At 38.3% G+C, this 16,298-nt stretch overlaps 1 protein-coding gene across 2 annotated transcripts in view; it reads left to right on the top strand.

Moving 5' to 3' along the window:
- The window catches only part of LOC127432238 (serine/threonine-protein phosphatase 2B catalytic subunit gamma isoform-like), a 61,729-nt gene that overhangs the window by 28,353 nt on the left and 17,078 nt on the right, over positions 1 to 16,298 (top strand). For both annotated transcript variants that reach the window (XM_051683155.1, XM_051683154.1), the window contains exons 4-5: positions 12,494 to 12,605; positions 15,321 to 15,466. In XM_051683155.1, the coding sequence (XP_051539115.1) occupies positions 12,494 to 12,605; positions 15,321 to 15,466 (258 nt within the window). The remainder of the gene's footprint in view (positions 1 to 12,493; positions 12,606 to 15,320; positions 15,467 to 16,298) is intronic.

The following is a 16,298-nucleotide window of genomic DNA, read 5'->3' as shown; positions in this document are numbered from 1 at the left end:
TAAAGTCTTAAATCTGACTTGCCTTTAGCTGTAGGAACCCTGCCAAGGGATAGGTTTTGGGTGAGAAACAGACCAAAATGTAACTCTTTATTTATTATAATCTTTCCGCAGGCAAAAATATCTTTTCAAGAGCACTTAGTAGACAAAAAACTTTTTTTACAGAATTATACCATGCATGCCATTGAAGAGATGGTAAATTTATCCCTCACAGCCTCGTTACCATTCCCATTAAAAATCAAACATGGCGCTACTGTGAATAAGGTCAATTGTGTCATGTCTTGCTGGAAAACAAGTGACTAAAGAGAAGGGTCACAATATAGGCTACATACTTTAGGCTACATGCATTCATAATGAATTCACTTAGAGTTTTAATGTTGTATTATATTATTTTATAAATGCACAATAAAATATAAAAAAACATGTTCAGAGACATCCAAATAGACTCAGTAGTTTTGTATTTACCTGCTAATTAATTATTAAATGTTTTATTTATTTTTTGCGAAAGTGGCCTTAAATATTTTCTTTTATTTGGCCTTTTATTTGGTCTACTGATTTGTTTATTTATTTATTTTTGGAAAGAATCTTTTTTCAATGTTTTGTCCACAAAATGATCCAAAATACTTTAAACAACAGCACAACCCTTTGAAGAAACTGTTAGTTTGTCCCTCACACCCTCATTTTCATCCCGTCAAAAACCAAATATGACGCTATTTGAATAAGATCCATTTGTGCTTAGCCCCCTTGGTGATTGCCGCTTGTGGCTATAGTATATAATGTTATGACCATCATGCAATGAAATGCCTTTATGATAAAACATCATAGATATCATGTAGAAATATCCCACATCCAAGTTTCATGTAACACAACATAATGACCAGACTTTCATTCTGATAAGTTTCATCATGGCATCCAAAAATTTCCTACATTCATCAGCAAAACATCACATTCTGTGATAATACCAGTCCGTTATCATGACATACAGGGAACTTTGTACAACAGTACTTGTCTTATGTTATCCAGTTGTTAATTTGTATGCACTTAAAGGCCCTAAGCGGCTTGAACCCGGTAATCGCTGCTTGCAGCTTTATTTTATTATAAATCTTGACATCAGCAGTCTCATTGGCGCCATCATGATTTGAAGCTCGATTACACTTGCTCATGCTTGACACAATGCACAGAGCACTGTACACACTGCGGATGCGTCATGCGCAAGGAGGTGTAATTACATTTATGCTGCCTTTATGTCCTTTTTGAAGCTCAGAATCTGAAGTTTTGGACACCATTGACTTGCATTGTATGGATGTAAACTAGAGCTTTCAAAATAACGTGTTAATGCATGCGAATAATTTTAAACGTTTAATTCGTAATTTGTTTTTGTAAACTCAATTAATGCATTTACCAATTTTGACAATAGATTGACATTTTATTCAGCTTCGTGTGAGTCGTAAACACTGGTTGCAATCAGGGTTGTGCACCATTCAGAATTGAATGAAGAATTCCAATTCAATTCCTGAATTTGGATTGAATTTGAACTGAGAAATTCAAAGAATTTCATATGACTGTTTTCAAGTTTTGTTTTTTAATAATCATTAGATTTTTCAGTATAACATGAAACGTTATCATATGCATAACAAATGGATTATTTCCAGAAACATTACATTGTAAAAAAAAAAATTCTTAAATCAAGCAATGCTGAAAAAACATTGAAAGATTTCCTTTGCTGATTTTTCAGCACAAGTAATGCATCTCAGTGCAGCTTTTATATTAGAACATGCTTAGATTATTTTAAAGTCGAACCAACAAGCACAGCAGGGAGTTGGATTAATGCATTTATTTGATTTCAAATTGGCATACACAAAATGTACCCTCTTCCCAGCATGCACTGGGGCATGAATAATATTGTTGCATCATTTGGCCATTTGCATGGTTTTATTTACTTGTTGTTATCGATCTTGTCATGGTAGGTAACTTGCTGTTTTGCGACGTCAGGATGAGTTTGTTTCTCTAATAAATTTATCAATTTGTAAGCATATTTTATGTACCAAGTATCAAAGTCTGTATGTGCTATTTTAAAATACTGCATCTTATTTTTTTACTCAAGTGTTCATGTAAGTAAAAATGTGATATTATTGGTTTAAGACAGCAAGCACATCACTCTCCAGTACATATATGTTTAGAAATGTACATGAGATGCTTAGAATAGTGATGGTTTAATAATCCTGTAAATAAAGGAATCAGTTGTCTTGGACTAAGTTGACAGAGTTTAAGTTGTTTTCTTAGTTACTTATTTAACAATTACATATTTAAATTAAGTAAAATGCATATGCACATAGCAGGTTGACATTTTAAGTTACTTAAAATGAAGCAGATAAACTCAACTTACAAAAGCAATGTAAACTTATTTCCTTTGTTGTACAAACATCACTTTTATAGTTTTAATAATAATAAATATAATAAAATGTAATAATGTTTAAAATGCCACCTATAGAAATTTGTATTTCATTTATTTCACTATATTTAAAACATTTTCATTTGATGGACCATAGTGGAGGAACTCTTTCCAAGAATGCTCTTATTTGCTCAGTATATTAAACAATCAATAGATTCATATTTTGAATGTATTTTTACGAAACTATCTGAAAACAACGTGGTGAACCATTTCTGGTGCTGTACAGCAAAAACAAAATATTTTGATTGTTTTTTGTTGTTGTAGTTTTTATTTTTTTATTTTGTTTGTTTTTAGAGAGAGAGAAATGTTATGTCTATAAATTAAAAAATTATAATTCTACCTATTATGGGAATAAATAGGAATGCTTGGTCAAAAATAATAATGTAATAATAAATAATAAAGTCTTAGACTATTGAAATTGTATAGTGACTATGTTGAAAATCATTGAATTGCAATTGAGTAAATTCCACTTCCTGTCATTCCAATTCAGCTTCCTGTGGGGTGTGGCCAATTCAAATTAAAATTCCAACTCATGAATTGAAAGGGAGTTAATTCTGAAATTCTGAATTTTGCACAACGCTGGTTGCAGTTGGGCGGAACCTTTGCAATGTGTCCGGGGACATTACACTGACGTACACAAAAACACACACAACAGTGATTCTGTGTCAATGATTAAGTGATGAAGATAGGACTTCTTACAAAACAAACCCAGATGGGACTCGACAAAAATAAAGAACTTTGCGTCCTTTGTAAGGCAGATTATAAATACCACAGAAGCACATCAAGTCTTAACTATTAACTGAAATCCAAATACATGATACATGGGACTGATGAGGGACTGCTGCGGCAGGCTAGCTTGTTGGAACTTTGGTGCAGTTGACACAGGTTTTTCGAAGAATCAGCTAATGATTACTGGACAATTCGGATGCAGTTTCATTATGTGGACAGTGCCAGTGCTAAAAGCAGAACAAGATGTTAAACTGTCAGGCCTGCCTTTGTCAAGCCATCATCAAAGTTTGTGTTGACAAACTTTAGCCTACCTATATAGTAGTTAGGCCTGTCACGATTATTAAATAACCATCTGATCCCTGTTATTTGCTCTAACCACAGTTATTTGAGATGACTGCGATTTTATTGTGCACTTTAAATTCCAATCACATTTTAATGCCCAAATAAGGGAATTTTAAGCTAAAATATACACTGGCGGCCAAAAGTTTGGAATAATATACAGATTTTGCTCTTATGGAAAGAAATTGGTACTTTTATTCACCAAAGATCACAATGTATAGTCAGGACATTAATAATGTGAAAAATTACTATTACAATTTGAACTAAAACTACTTCAAAGAGTTCTCATCAAAAAATCCTCCACATGCAGCAATGACAGCTTTGCAGATCCTTGGCATTCTAGCTGTCAGTTTGTCCAGATACTCAGGTGACATTTCACACCACACTTCCTGTAGCACTTGCCATAGATGTGTCTGTCTTGTTGGGCACTTCTCACGCACCTTACAGTCTAGCTGATCCCACAAAAGCTCAATGGGATTAAGATCCATAACACTCTTTTCCAGTTATCTGTTGTCCAGTGTCTGTTTCTTTGCCCACTTTAACCTTTTCTTTTTGTTTTTGCTTCAAAAGTGGTTTTTCTTTGCAATTCTTCCCATGAGGCCTGCACCCCTGAGTCTTCTCTTTACTGTTGTACATGAAACTGGTGTTAAGTGGGTAGAATTCAATGAAGTTGTCAGATGAGGACATGTGAGGCATCTATTTCTCAAACTAGAGACTCTGATGTACTTATCCTCTTTAGTTGTACATCTGGCCTTCCACATCTCTTTCTGTCCTTGTTAGAGTCAGTTCTTTGTCTTTGAAGACTGTAGTGTACACACTTGTATGAAATCTTCAATTTTTTGGCAATTTCAAGCATTGTATAGCCTTCATTCCTCAAAACAATGATTGACTGAGTTTCTAGAGAAAGCGATTTCTTTTTTGGCATTTTTGACCTAATATTGACCTTAAGACATGCCAGTCTATAGCATACTGTGGCAACTCAAAAACAAACACAAAGATAATGTTTAGCTTCATTTAACGAACCAAATAGCTTTCAACGGTGTTTGATATAATGGCAAGTGATTTACTAGTACCAAATTAGCAATTTAGCATGATTACTCAAGGATAAGGTGTTGGAGTGATGGCTGCTGGAAATGGGGCCTGTCTAGATTTGATAAATGACTAAATAGTGATGGTGGTGTTTTTTTACATCAGTAATGTCCTGACTATACTTTGTGATCAGTTGAATGACACGTTGGTGAATTTAAGTACCAATTTCCTTCCGAAATAGCAAAATCTGTACATTATTCCAAACTTTTGGCCACCAGTGTAAATGCCATCAGCTGTTTGTGTGTCATTCAGTTTAACTCCGAGCATCACTGAGCTGCACCATGGTTGTCAACCAGAGCAGCTCCTGTCCAGAAGAGCATCTGAAGCGCTTCTCAAGCGCTCTGAGGGACACTTTGTCAGCAGAGGCTTGCGCCAAAATCCTTTTTAAATCCTATTTAAAATATAAAGGAACAAATATAAACTTTGATAGTGAAAGCAAAGCGCTTAAATTTCACTTTAAACAACCGTGTAATGGCAAATATTCCTGGTCATAACGGGTTCATACACGCAGTGTTAATGACACGTAGTGATGCAGAGGAGATGCATTCTTTATTTGTGATAAAATGATGAAAGGAAATCTCAAAGGTTTTGCTTCATGAGAAATAAGGGCTCCTAGGTTTAATCAAAGAGCATTAAAATAATATTTAAAAGTGTAGACATTATGACAGAAATATTTTACTATTGCATAATATAAAATAGTATTATATAATGTAAATATAATAAAAATATATATTTTATATATTTTTTAAAAACTAAAATATCAAAAAACAAGTGTAAAAGTAAAACTGACCAAAACTAATGTAGACCAAAAAAATAGACATATTTGAAGTATTTCTAAATATTTTGATATTTAAAACATTATTTTCATGTCATTCATATAGTTTTAAAGCCTTAAGTAAATCATATATCCCTATTTTATTATTTGATTTATATATTTGAGGTTAAATATGTAAAAAGACAAGGTTTATAAAGCACAATTACACCTTAAGAAATATGACAATTTGTATGACGGTTTGTCAGCCGGCAGCTTTTATGGCATTGGCCTTGATGTCTGATTTTGTTCTGAATGGACCAGCGAGTGCAAGTTCTCAAAAAGCTTCCACCTCTGTGTCGAGCTTTGGTTGCAAAGTTCAGGGGCGAGAGAAATGTCATAGTTAAAAGAGCTGGTATAAGAGAGCGGACACACCGCTGCTCAATACCATCAAACACAGCTGAGGGTCCAGGGACTGCAAGCCACCTGAGACACACTGAAAAACAGTCTGTGTGTGTTTCACAACAAAAGCCACGCCGAGTTCCTACTCCCTCCCTGGACATCACAGACCACAAAGGACTGAACTTCAGTCATCCGCCACACCACCTGCTAATGCCCTTTGACTGGGGCACTGCAGTCATCAAACGCTTCCATAGGTTATACCAGCAGACTTAGCCCCGCCCTAATACGCAATGCTGAACGCAGAACTGTGTGGAGAATGCTTCATTTTTGTATTTCTTTCAGCGTAAAGCTTCTGCCTCAGGACTTCCAGCGGGTTGATGAAACGGGCACTGCTGTTTGGCCTCTTTACAGATAACTGTGACCTAAATGCAGCATATCCTTTCTGTGAGAAAGGAGAGAGAAATGTTTATTGTGCTGATTAACAGTGCAATTCCTGTCTGCTGATATGTAGCTGGATTCTGTGGTTAACCTAACCAGGTGTGAACTGTAAAGCCTGGTGGGTGTTTAATGGGATATTGAAGATGAGCTAATGGAGTGCACTGAGGGAGTATTTGAGAAGCTTGACTGGCAGGTCCAGATTTAAAGCAACTTCAGACCATTTGATCACTTCAGACAGTTTTGTTTCGCTCCGGAAATTCCCGGTCTGACATGTCAGATTGGGAGGTTTTGGCTTGAGAGGTGATATCAGAAGTGAATGTGAAAAGATCACAATCATAGTTTTGTCTTACCAATGCACCAAAGTGTGCTTTGCCTGCTCTGGTGTGTTAGTGGTTCAGCATTTTTGGAGTACATGACATTCACTTCCTTAAGATTCTTAATAGAAGTTTTCACCAAAAATGAAATCCATTCATTATTCTGCCATCATTTTCTCTCCCTCGTGTCCTTTCAATCAATGATTTTCAGAATGACCACACTGCTCTTCTATACAATGAAAGTAAATAGGGATGGACAACGTAAAGCTACAAAAAGGGGGAGGGGATAACAACTTAAAAATTGGTCTGTTCCTCAAGAAAAGCTGTAGCTTCAGAAGACTTTGAATATAGTACATAAGTCATATTGGCTAATTTTATGGTGCTTTTTTGTGTCTTTTCTAGCTTGAGTATGTGCCCATTTTCTTGGATTTTATAAAAAAAAAAAAAAAAGAAAAAAAAATTTAAAAAAAAGAGTAGTGTGAACATTCCTCAAAATATCTACTTTTGTGTTCCACAGATATGCAATAAAGGTATGGAGAGACGTGAGGTTGAGTAAATGATGGCTGAAATTTCATTTGTGGGTTAACACTCCTTTTAATAGAAAAGCAAGAGAATGGAGGTATAATCCTCTTAAACCTAAAAACCTGTTGTGTTGTGGCCTTCCAGCATATCATTTTGGGGTAATTCAGTACAGTGGCATGCAAAATTTCTGTTGCTGTGAATAGTTAAGCGATTCAAGTTAATAAAGAATAAAGTTAAAGATGACACATTTCTTTAATATTTTTTTTTTTTTTCAAAAAAACAAAAAAGGAAAAGGGCCCGAAGCAAAAGTTTGGGCACCCTGCATGGTCAGTATTTCTTAACACCCCCTTTGGCAAGTATCACAGCTTGTAAACGCTTTTCGTGGCCAGCTAAGAGTCTTTCAATTCTTGTTTGGGTGATTTTCACCCATTCTTCCTTGCAAAAGGCTTCTAGTTCTGTGATTCTTGGGCTGTCTTGCATGCACTGCTCTTTTGAGGTTTATCCACAGATTTTCGATGTTTGGGTCGGGGGACTGTGAGGGCCATGGCAAAACCTTCAGCTTGCGCCTCTTGAGGTCGTCCATTGTGGATTTTGAGGTGTGTTTAGGATTGTTATACTGTAGTAGAAGCCATCCTCTTTTCATCCTCAGCTTTTTTACAGATGGTGTGATGTTTGCTTCCAGAATTTGCTGGTATTTAATTTAATCCATTCTTCCTTCTACCACTGAAATGTTCCCCATGCCGCTAGATGCAACACAAGCCCAAAGCATGATCGATCCACCCCTGTGCTTAACAGTTGGAGAGGTGTTCTTTTCATGAAATTCTGCTCCCTTTTTTCTCCAAGCATACATTTTGCTCATTGTGGCCAAAAAGTTAGCTTTTAACTTCATCAGTCCACAGGACTTGTTTCCAGAATGCATCAGGCTTGTTTAGATGTTTATTTGCAAACTTCTGACGCTGAATTTTGTGGTGAGGATGCAGAAAAGGTTTTCTTCTCATGACTCTTCCATGAAGGTCATATTTGTGCAGGTAATGCTGCACAATAGAACAGTGCACCACTACTCCAGAGTCTGCTAAATCTTCCTTAAGGTCCATTGCAGTCAAACAGGGGTTTTGATTTGCCTTTCTAGCAATCCTACGAGCAGTTCTCTCTGAAAGTTTTCTTGGTCTTCCAGACCTCAACTTGACCTCGACCATTCCTGTTAACTACCATTTCTTAATTACATTACAAACTGAGGAAACGGCTACCTGAAAACGCTTTGCTATCTTCTTATAGCATTCTCCTGCTTTGTGGGCATCAATTATTTTAATTTTCAGAGTGCTAGGCAGCTGCTTAGAGGAGCCCATGGCTGCTGATTGTTGGGACAAGGTTTGAGGAGTCAGAGTATTTGTAAAGCTTTGAAATTTGCATCACCTGGCCTTTCCAAACAATGATTGTGAACAAGCCATAGCCCTAACAAGCTAATTAAGGCCTGAGACCTTGGTAAAAGTTATCTGAGAGCTAAAATCTCTTGGGGTGCCCAAACTTTTACATGGTGCTCCTTTCCTTTTGTTTCACTCTAAAATTGTGCAAAACAAAAATAATACACTTATCTTGCTTAAAATGTTGAAAAGAATGTTTCATCTTTAACTTTATGCCTTTTGGAGATCAATTCATCTTCTACCCACTTAACTATTCACAGCAACAGAAATTTTGGTCAGGGGTGCCCAAACTTTTCCATGCCACTGTATCAGAATCAGCTTTATTGCCAAGTATACTTACACATACAAGGAATTTGTCTTGGTGACAGGAGCTTCCAGTGTACAACAATACAAAAAACAATACAAAAACAGCAGCAAGACATAGATAATAATAAAAAAAAAAAAATTATTATACACATACGTACAGACACAAACATACATACATACACATAGGTAGTGCAAATCTAATACAATCTGTTATCTGTTATGTACAGGTCAAATACAAATCTGTTATGTACATTGCAAATGTTTTTTTTTTGTTGTTTTTTTTTCTCTCAGAGGAATGAAATGGCAGAAGAGGTTGGATGTGTTGGATAAATATAAAAAAAGACTAAACTGTGTATTGAACATCGTTATTGCTCAATGGGGCAATTTAACTGTTCATGAGATGGATAGCCTGAGGGAAAAAACTGTTCCTGTGCCTGACGGTTCTGGTGCTCAGAGCTCTGAAGCGTCAGCCAGAAGGCAGCAGTTCAAAAAGGTAGTGGGCAGGGTGAGTGGGGTCCAGAGTGATTATTCCAGCCTTTTTCCTCACTCTGGAAGTGTATAGTTCTTGAAGGGGAGGGGCAGGGGGCAACCAATAATCCTCTCAGCAGTCTGAACTGTCCTTTGTAGTCTTCTGATGTCTGATTTCGTAGCTGAACCAAACCAGACAGTTATTGAAGTGCAGAGGACAGACTCAGTGACTGCTGAGTAGAACTGTATCAGCAGTGCCTGTGGCAGGTTGAACTTCCTCAGCTGACAAAGGAAGTACAACCTCTGCTGGGCCTTTTTCACAATGGAGTCAATGTGTGTCTCCCACTTCAGGTCCTGTGAGATGGTAGTGCCCAGGAACCTGAATGACTCCACTGCTGCCACAGTGCTGTTTAGAATGGTGAGGGGGGTCAGTGTTGGGGTGTTCCTCCTAAAGTCCACAATAATCTCCACCGTTTTGAGCGTGTTCAGCTCAAGGTTGTTTTGACTGCACCAGACAGCCAGCTGTTCAACCTCCCTTCTGTATGCAGACTCATCATTATCTCAGATGAGGCCGATGACAGTGGTGTCGTCTGCAAACTTCAGGAGCTTGACAGAGGGGTCCTTGGCGATGCAGTCATTGGTGTAGGGGTAGAAGAGTAATGGGGAGAGCACACATCCCTGGGGGGCAGGTGCTAGAAGTGAGTTTCCCCTGTCTCACAAGCTGCTGCCAGTCCATCAGAAAGCTGGTAATCCACTGACAGATAGACATGGAAACAGAGAGTTGGTGTAATTTATTCTGGAGTATAGCTGAGATGATGGTGTAGAAAGCCAGCTGAAGTCCACAAAAAGGATCCTTCATATGTCCCTGGTCTGTCCAGATGTTGCAGGATATGATATGATTTGCAGTCAAATGTAATTCAGCAAATTGAAGGGGATCTAGAAAGGGTCCAGTGATGTTCTTCAGGTGGGCCAACACCAGTCTCTCAAATGATTTCATGACCACAGACGTCAGGGCGACAGGTCTGTAGTCATTAAGTCCTGTGATTTTTGGTTTCTTTGGGACAGGAATAATGATTGAGCGTTTGAAGCAGCATGGGACTTCACACTGCTCCAGTGATCTATTGAAGATCTGTGTGAAGATGGGGGCCAGCTGGTTAGCACAGGATCGAAGACACGCTGGTGAGACGCCAGCTGGGCCTGAAGCTTTCCTCGTCTTTTGTTTCCGAAAGACCCGGCTCACATAATCTTCACAGATCTTAAGTGCAGGTTGAGTAGGAGGAGGGGGGGTTGCAGGAGGTGTTGGTGTTTGTGTGAATTTAAGGTCAGAGTGGGTGTGGGGTGTGAGATTGGGCCTTTCAAATCTGCAGTAGAACACATTCAGGCCATCAGCCAGTTGTTGGTCCACCACAGGGTTGAGGGTAGGAGTCCTGTAATTTGTGAGTTGTTTCATGCCACTCCACACTGATGCAGGGTCATTAGCTGAAAACTTGTTTTCCAGCTTCTCAGAGTATCTTCTTTTAGCCACTCTGATTTCCTTGTTCAGTGTGTTCCTGTTCTGATTGTACAAGACTTTATACCCACCCCTGTAAGCATCCTCTTTGGCCTGACGAAGCTGCCTGAGCTCTGCTGTAAACCACGGTTTGTCGTTGTTGAACTTTAAATAAGTCCTAGTAGGAATGCTCATATCCTCACAGAAACAGATATATGATGTAACAGTATCTGTGAGCTCATCCAGGTCTGTGGCTGCAGCCTCAGAAACACTCCAATCAGTGCAGTCAAAGCAGGAATGTAGTTCCAGGTGTGCTTCGTTGGTTCATCTCTTTACAGTCTTTATTACTGGCTTGGTTGATTTTAATTTCTGCCTGTAGGTTGGAAGAAGTTGAACCAGACAGTGATCAGAGAGTCCCAAAGCTGCTCTAGGGACAGAGCGATATGCATCCTTTATTGTTGTGTAAAAATGATCCAGTATGTTCCTGTCTCTGGTGGGGCATGTAATGTACTGTTTATATTTGGGCAGTTCACGTGTGAGATTTGTTTTGTTAAAATCCCCAAGAATAATAATAACTGAGTCCAGGTATTGTTGTTCTGTGCCTGTGATTTGATCAGCCAGCTGTTGCAGCGCTGTGTTCACACGCATTTGGCGCAATATAAACACTCACCAGAATAAACGAGGAAAACTCCCGCAGCAAGTAGAAAGGCTTACAGTTAAAAGAGCGCTTCCAAATTAGGACAGCACATCCTCTTTAACGTTGTTACATCTGTTCACCAACTTTCATTGATGTAAAAGCATGTTCCACCGCCTCTCGTTTTCCCTGTTAACTCCGTGATGCGATCCTCTCTGAACAGCTGAAAGCCCGGCAGATGTAACACACTGTCCGGTATGGCTTCACTCAGCCAGGTTTCTGTGAAGCACAAGGCAGCAGAGGTTGAAAAGTCCTTGTTTGTGCGGGTGAGGAGATGTTGTTCGTCCGTTTTGTTAGGAAGAGAGCGGAGATTTGCTAGATGAATACTCTGCAGAGCTGTTCGAAATCCACGCCGACGGAGTTTGACCAGCGCACCGGCTCATCTCCCTCGCCTGCGACTTGAACAGCAGAGTTGCGCCTCCAACTAAAATGTCCAGCAAAACGTCTGAATATTCAAAAACCAGGAAAAGATTGTCTGGTATATGCTGTCGAATGTTCAGCAGTTTGTCTCTGGTAAAACTGACTGGAAAAAGATTACTAAACACAGGACAAACAAACAAAAACAACAAAACAATAGGAGCACTCCACACCGAGGCAGCCATCCGCGGCGCCATCATAATGCTAGTTATGATCATGTTAATCAAGATTGTGTGTGTTTTATATTTGCAGAACACACATTCTTTTCGAGCCTTAATCACATTGATCTCATTCTGTTTACTTGATTGTGTGTATTCATTTGGGTTGGTAACTGAACTGGTAAGAATTGAACTGTGCAGAAACTGGGGGTTTCATGACCCTTTAAGGCTTGTTAGTGCAATTAATGACTGTTCCTATGACAACTTGTAGGTTAAGATTCACATTCATTACATAGTTTTAAAGAAGTACATTTGAAAAAAAAACTCAGTATGTTACCAAAAGTAGGAATTTTTTAGTTAGGTCCAGTCATTGTTTTTTTTTTTTTTTTTTAACAAATTATTTACTAATATCACTGTTAAGTGGAATCAGAACCATAATTGTTAAATTCCCATTCCTGGTATTGATGTTCTACATTTCATATTTGAAATTTCTCTTTGCATCTGCAGTGTGTGCTCTACCTGTGGGCCCTGAAGATCAACCACCCGACCACCCTCTTCCTCCTCAGAGGCAACCACGAGTGTCGGCATCTCACAGAGTACTTCACTTTTAAACAAGAATGTAAGCTCAGCTATTTAACACCTCAGAGTGTGTGTGTGTGTGTGTGTGTGTCTTTATGTGTGTAATGGTTATCGAGAAAGTGAAATGAGATTGTACAACATCCTATCTCTCAACTCTGTCATGGCATTTTTTTTGCCCATTACCATCATGGCACCCCGAAAGAGACTGTGTCTTAGGAGTATTATATGATGATGCGCTCAATCACATCCCTCGGCGTTCGTCAGGGCTCTTCACTCTCCGCTTAGATTTACAGCAGCCGTCATCACAGTCATGACAAATACTGACAGATAGCTGAAACCCTCATCGTCTATCCCTCAATAGACCTTATTCACGCTAGCACCATCTTTGATTTTTAATGGGAATGACAACAAAGCTGTTAGGGATTGGCTTACCATCTCTTCAATGGCACGAATGGTATAAAGCTGTATAAAGCTCCTAAATCACATTCGATTTTCCACAACTCATGTTGTCTGGAGTTCTTTGTATACTGAATGTCCTTGGACAGATATTTTATCAATGTTTTGTCCGCAGAACGATCCAAAAACACTTTAAACTGCAGTTCAGCCCATTGAAGAGATGGTAAGTCTATGCCTCACAGCTTTGTTGTCATTCCCATTAAAAATCAAAGATGGCGCTAGCATGAATAAGGTCTATGGGGTTTCAGCCGAAAAGTTTGGTTCTATTCCAGCCCCGCAGGTCTCTTCACATTGTATAATTTGGATCTGAATCCGTACATTTGAGTCATTAACTTGAATACCGCTGTAAATATTAGCAGCAACTTTTTACCACTATAAATAAACAGGTACTGATGGAGGGAGAGGTACCAAAATAGATTCACCTCACTTTTTTTGTAGTTGCATCTGTCCACAGCAGATGCATTTCAATAGATGTAAAACATACTAGCTTCTTGAACAAAAGCAATTTGTTCATAAACAAGCAGCAATGACAAATTTAACTGCTTGCAGGACATCAGTTCTGTTTGTCGTCAAGTTGAATTGAACACGTGAAATATTCATGTCATCAGTAGTGGTTCACTTCTTCAGATTGGACCTGATTTATTTCATTTACATATTTCAATTACTGAATTCAGAAAAAAGCACTCATGACAAGCAAACTCTGATGTCGAATGGAATTCGCACTTGGTTTGAGCAATATGATTACAAAATGATATCTATATTATATTCAATATACAGGCATATCTTTATAATTATTTATTTGCTTTTAAAAGGAATATTTTGTTTTATCAGAGGAACTGATCATTTTAACCAAACTTGAAATAAACAAAGCTGTTGTATCAATGTAGATTAGAAATGTTAAATACATTAAGTCAAAATATAGTTAGAAATAATTAAGGCATGTTTTACACAGTTTCGTCATATTTAATATAACCCTATTGCCCTAACCCTAACATACAATACATAGGAATAAAGAGCATTATTTACCTATATATTTTTATTAAAACATTTTTTGTGAAGGTACAGGGTATGTAAAAACTACAGTTATTCACTTAATTGTGAAGCTCATTGAATAGTATTGTAATACTGGATTATTATCATTGGATCCAGTCAAGTTTATTGTAATTCTGAATAATTATTGTTATTTTGAGGATTAGATTTGTTTTATACATTATTTATATATTTCTGTCACATTTACTTGACATGAAGCCTTTATTTTGGCAGGAAACTTGAAGTGCCATGTATATTTGACAGTTTACAATGTTCCTCATTACAAATGAATTGCACGAATTTGTGAACCTGAAGCACTTTGCTTTCAAAATGCACGTATTCCACTCATAGATGAAACAGATGAAAGATGAGACAGATGAAAACCGCATATCATGAGCCCTTGGAGCACATAGAACAGCATGTTCCCCATTCATTTAGAAGCACACCAGACCATGTTTATCTGTGTCATTAATTGCAGCCTTTTGCGGTTTTATAATCACACATGAAAATATAATGATTTTGATGTTATTTTGATTAATTGTGTTGCCCTGAAGGATCGTGAAATGACATGCTCTTTTGGAAAAGTAGTTGCTAAATAAAAAGTGCTGTAAATCATTGCATTAACAATATTCCTAATGTGGTATCTTCAGCAAAATCACAAATATTTTGTGAATATTCAATATACTGCCCAGCCCTACTTCGCACCAAAACTTTAGTGTGAAAGCTCCTTAATTTAGCCAATCAGGAACCTTCCTGTGACCACCCTGTTGCAGATAAACGTCATCCAGCTCATCAAAGAGCCTTTGATAATAAGTGCCATTTCCCCTGTAATTGACAGATTGCAGTATTGTTCTCCACTCATCGTAAGGCAGCCTGTTTCTCATTTGTCACTGCTGCTGTTTACAATGCACCGCGCAGTTGACCTGTTCTGAAATGTAAAGTTTTTACTGGCGGTATGCAGCCTTGTTCCACGTGTAACCTGTCTCCAGCCTCAGCCTCTTTTAATCAGCCTCCCACTGCGCTGGTTTCCTCAGTTACTCCCAGTTAGCATATGGGCCTAGTGCAACATCACCTAACAAGGCATGTGACCACCTCCTCCATCTTTTCCTCCATCCTTGGAAAGTTGGCAAGCCCCAGTCTGCCCTCACCCACCCAGCATTACTGCGATATGTCAAATGGACAGTGTGACAGCCATGGCTTGAAAAGCTTGTTCACTCCTGTGCCAGTTTAAAGAAATATGGGTGTTTTTATTGTGGTGCTCTCTTCACAGGCAAGATTAAGTACTCGGAGGGCGTGTATGATGCCTGCATGGAGGCATTTGACTGCCTTCCTCTGGCAGCTCTGCTCAACCAGCAGTTCCTGTGCGTACACGGAGGCCTTTCCCCCGAGATCACCTGCCTCGATGACATTCGGAAAGTAAGTGTGTTGTTAATGAAGAGATGCCGCAATATAGATATAGAATTGTGAGAATAAAATATATAGTTGTGTCTGAATTGAATCTGATTAATAGAATGTAATGAAAAGGGCTTTTCACACCGCGCTTAACCCCGGGTAAAGCAACGTTTCACACTTGAAGGGTTAGCATCGCATTTGCGGGGTTAACCCCGTGTTGCGGTGCCAAAGATATACAGCGTGAAACCTTGCAGTGTTCGAATGTTTCAGAAAGTTGTTTAGCAACAGATAACCAATCATATAAAGCCTCAGTACTTACCTCATTAAATATTAATGTGCTATGTACCATCGCTGAAACTTTCACACACTTTTTATGTTATCCATCTAAGGGAAACCAGTAAAGTGTAGAACAGTGGTGGCAAATGTGATAACTGCCATGGTGAAGAGACAGTATTCCAAGTTTTTGTGGCATATTTCAGAAGATGAAAGACAAAATGAGCTGAATTGCTTGCTGACATTTCCACAGAAGAGCAGAGCAGCTCTATTGACAGGTTGTGTGTTCATTGCGAGCTGTTTTCATCCAGTCATTATCAACACCACAAATATGCAAATAACAACATTAACCCGAGGTTTACAAATGTACAGTGAAACATCAGAGAATGAATACCCAGGATTAATTATTATTCCAGGATAAAGTATGAACAGTATGAAACAGGATAACCCAGGATTCTGTTTCCTTCAGGTTTAGAATGGCCCATGGTTAACGATTTCAAGTGTGAAAAGCCCTAAAGAGAAAGACTCGATTCCACATAACACAAAGCCAGTAAATAGACAATCAGGGCTCCAGACTAAATAA

Source organism: Myxocyprinus asiaticus, chromosome 42, assembly GCF_019703515.2.
Source record: "Myxocyprinus asiaticus isolate MX2 ecotype Aquarium Trade chromosome 42, UBuf_Myxa_2, whole genome shotgun sequence".
NCBI lineage: Eukaryota > Metazoa > Chordata > Actinopteri > Cypriniformes > Catostomidae > Myxocyprinus > Myxocyprinus asiaticus.
Note: the sequence above shows the minus strand (reverse complement) of the source record. Positions and strands in the feature narration are given on the sequence as shown.